At 44.0% G+C, this 2,694-nt stretch overlaps 1 protein-coding gene across 1 annotated transcript in view; it reads right to left on the bottom strand.

The window, feature by feature from the left end:
• Window position 1: 1 nt before the first annotated feature.
• LOC106881079 (adhesion G protein-coupled receptor A3) overlaps window positions 2–2,694 on the bottom strand; it is a gene marked incomplete at its 3' end in the record, with an annotated part of 88,359 nt that continues 85,666 nt past the window's right edge. The window contains exon 17 of the mRNA XM_052974506.1: window positions 2–2,153. Coding sequence (XP_052830466.1) covers window positions 2–2,153 — 2,152 coding nt within the window. The remainder of the gene's footprint in view (window positions 2,154–2,694) is intronic.

Below are 2,694 nucleotides of genomic sequence, written 5' to 3'. Positions count from 1 at the left end.
CATTCAACTGTTTGTTGTTGTTGTTGTTGCTGCTGCTGCAGTTGTTCTCATCGGAATCACATTTGCAGCCGATATGATTGCTTTCATAATTGGGGGGGTGGGTACGTTGCTGGGGGTTGGTGAATGGTGGCAGTTGTGTGGGGTCAGTTTTTGATGGCTGGCCTTGTTGATTGTGATGATGGTGGTGATGATGATGATGATGATGATGATGCTGCTGTTGCTGTTGCTGTGGTAGCTGGTTGACAAGGCCACCACTTCCACTACTCAAATAGCCATCCTCACCAGTTTTGTTGCTGCTGCTGCTACTGCTGCTGCTGCACACAAAGTCTGCAGACGTTGCAGCATTATTTTCTAGGTGGGGTGGAGGCAGATAGAAATTCTGTCGTGGTGGTCCAAAAGGCGCATTTTGGTTATTTTTATCTAATGGCAATGAACACTCATTGTTTTTTGATGTTAGATGATTCTCTTTCACCAAATCTGGAGGATTGGTCAGTGTCGATGGGAGAAGGCCATGAGCCACTGGCTTGACTGGGTCCTTGTTGCTATTTTGAAAGGCAGAATTATGAACAGATTCGGGTGGCAAGTATCCTTGTAGGACGTGGTTTTCAGGGCATTCCACATTAGCACTTCTGTCTGCACTCACCTCACTCTGGCCATCAAAATCCCGTAACCTCGGAACGGAACCATCCCTCACCATATACTCATTCGGCTGATCGGCAGCCTCGACTGCCTTGCCAATTTTTGGTAATGTGTTGCAGCGCTTCGGTTGAACAGGAGTGAATGCACTTGAATGTTGATAGGAAGTGAGGGACGATGCCCCAGGAGAATGACAGTGAGGTAGCGTTTGAGAGCCAGATGGGGATATAAAGCTACAAGATGGGCTTGCTGTTATTGTTTCTGGGGACGTGGGGCCTCCCACTGGAGGTATTTGGTTTCTATCTAATGGCAAAGAGGGGAATAATGGTTCATGGATGTTGAGAGGTAACTGATTTGGGATTTTGCCAGGGACTGGCTGTTTTTGGAGGCCGACACCACCATTCTTCACATCGTCTGCATTGGCTTGGATCTGAATTTCAATACTCCAGTGAGTATTGGCATCAGAACTAGTGCAGTGACTGTAGCGTTTGGTCGAGTCATCAAAATTAACAGAATTGAAGTCACTGATGTCTTTGTTGATTTCTTTGTTTATTAACTTGAGATGATTGTGTCGGTTCTTCTCCCAGAATTTCTTAGCAACACCATTCTGCCGAGGGTTGTAAAAATTGGGGTAAGGTGCCTCATGTGCACTGCTAACCGACCCATCGGTGAATGTGGCAGGTTGGATTGGGACAAGATTAATCTGTTTGATTGGGCGGTCGACAACTTTTACTTTGTTACTGCGCTCATTGTTGTACATTTTGCCAGTCAGTGACTCTCCATCGACGCTGCTCCCCGAGCGCACATGCCCATTGATGTGAGTCATGTGATTGACATTCGGTGGCGTGATGCGAGCGATTTCCACTTCGTCTTTCTCGCAGCAGAAAAATCGCCTCCAACAGTCTCGGGAATCATCTCGTAAAAGACAAAAGAAACCGACCAAAAATCCACCTAGAATAATACTGGATAATCCATAGAGATAACTGAAGATTATTTCTTGTTTTGGGACAATGGCACGAAATGGCTGGGCCACAGCAAAAGCAGCACACACCCATGCAACGATAAATAAAAAGAGGAAGGTTACTAAAGCTCTGAGCTGGGTGATGGGGCGTCGTTCCTCATCTAATATACTAGAGATGCTGGAAATGTTACTGTCATCTGAATGGATGGAGCGATTGTCTGGCTGATTTCTGCTACCACTAACACTACTACCGCCACGATGGTGGTTGTTGACATGCAATGGTATACTGGGCGGAGCTTGGTGAGGTTGGTTTGTATTGTTGTTGTGGTGGTGGTGATGATGATGATGATGATGATGTGGGTGAAGATGCTCCTGGTTAGGAGAGAGCTCAATTTCATTGACGTGCAACTCCTCCGTCTCTTCAGAGTAGCTCGGATTGGTCGACGATCCTCGAATAACACAAGAGATTCGCAGAAAGTAGACAAGGTTGATTCCAACCAGCAACGCCACTGGCCCATAGAATGCTCCAAGACCAGGATCCCAGGAAAGATAACAACTGCAACAAAAACGAAATCATTTCATTATTTTAGAAATCTTTTTGAGGTCAAATTTACTTTGCATTTTTTCAGGATGAATAAATCAGAAATACTGGAATTGGTTCTTCTCTTGTTTACTGTGCCAAATTGGCAGACTTAGAGAGAGAGAGAGATGGTCTATGCCAAGTCTAAAAATGCCCAAAGCATGCTGTATATTATGATGGCACCAAGGATTTCAGGGTCATTGAAAGGTAACACACACACACACATATATATATCGTTGCTATTATGCAAAAGTGTTGTAAGTCCAAAACGCTTTTTCAGAAAACAAAAACAGTTTCACCAATCCATAGCAAAACCGTTGTACTACACTTTGACAATTTTCATATCTTGGTATCTGAAGCAGCTGGAAATACGATAGTTTGACCAAAAGAACCGGCTATTGCAAGCAAACATAAATATTGAAAGAAAAAAAAAAACGCATTTGGCCAAATTTGGACATAGGACAGTTTAACATAATAGCAATGATTATATGGTTACTGATTGTATGAAGGAATGGAT

The sequence above is a fragment of the Octopus bimaculoides genome, chromosome 18 (genome assembly GCF_001194135.2).
Source record: "Octopus bimaculoides isolate UCB-OBI-ISO-001 chromosome 18, ASM119413v2, whole genome shotgun sequence".
Classification (NCBI taxonomy): Eukaryota; Metazoa; Mollusca; class Cephalopoda; order Octopoda; family Octopodidae; genus Octopus; species Octopus bimaculoides.
This window is presented reverse-complemented; position numbering and strand designations above follow the sequence as displayed.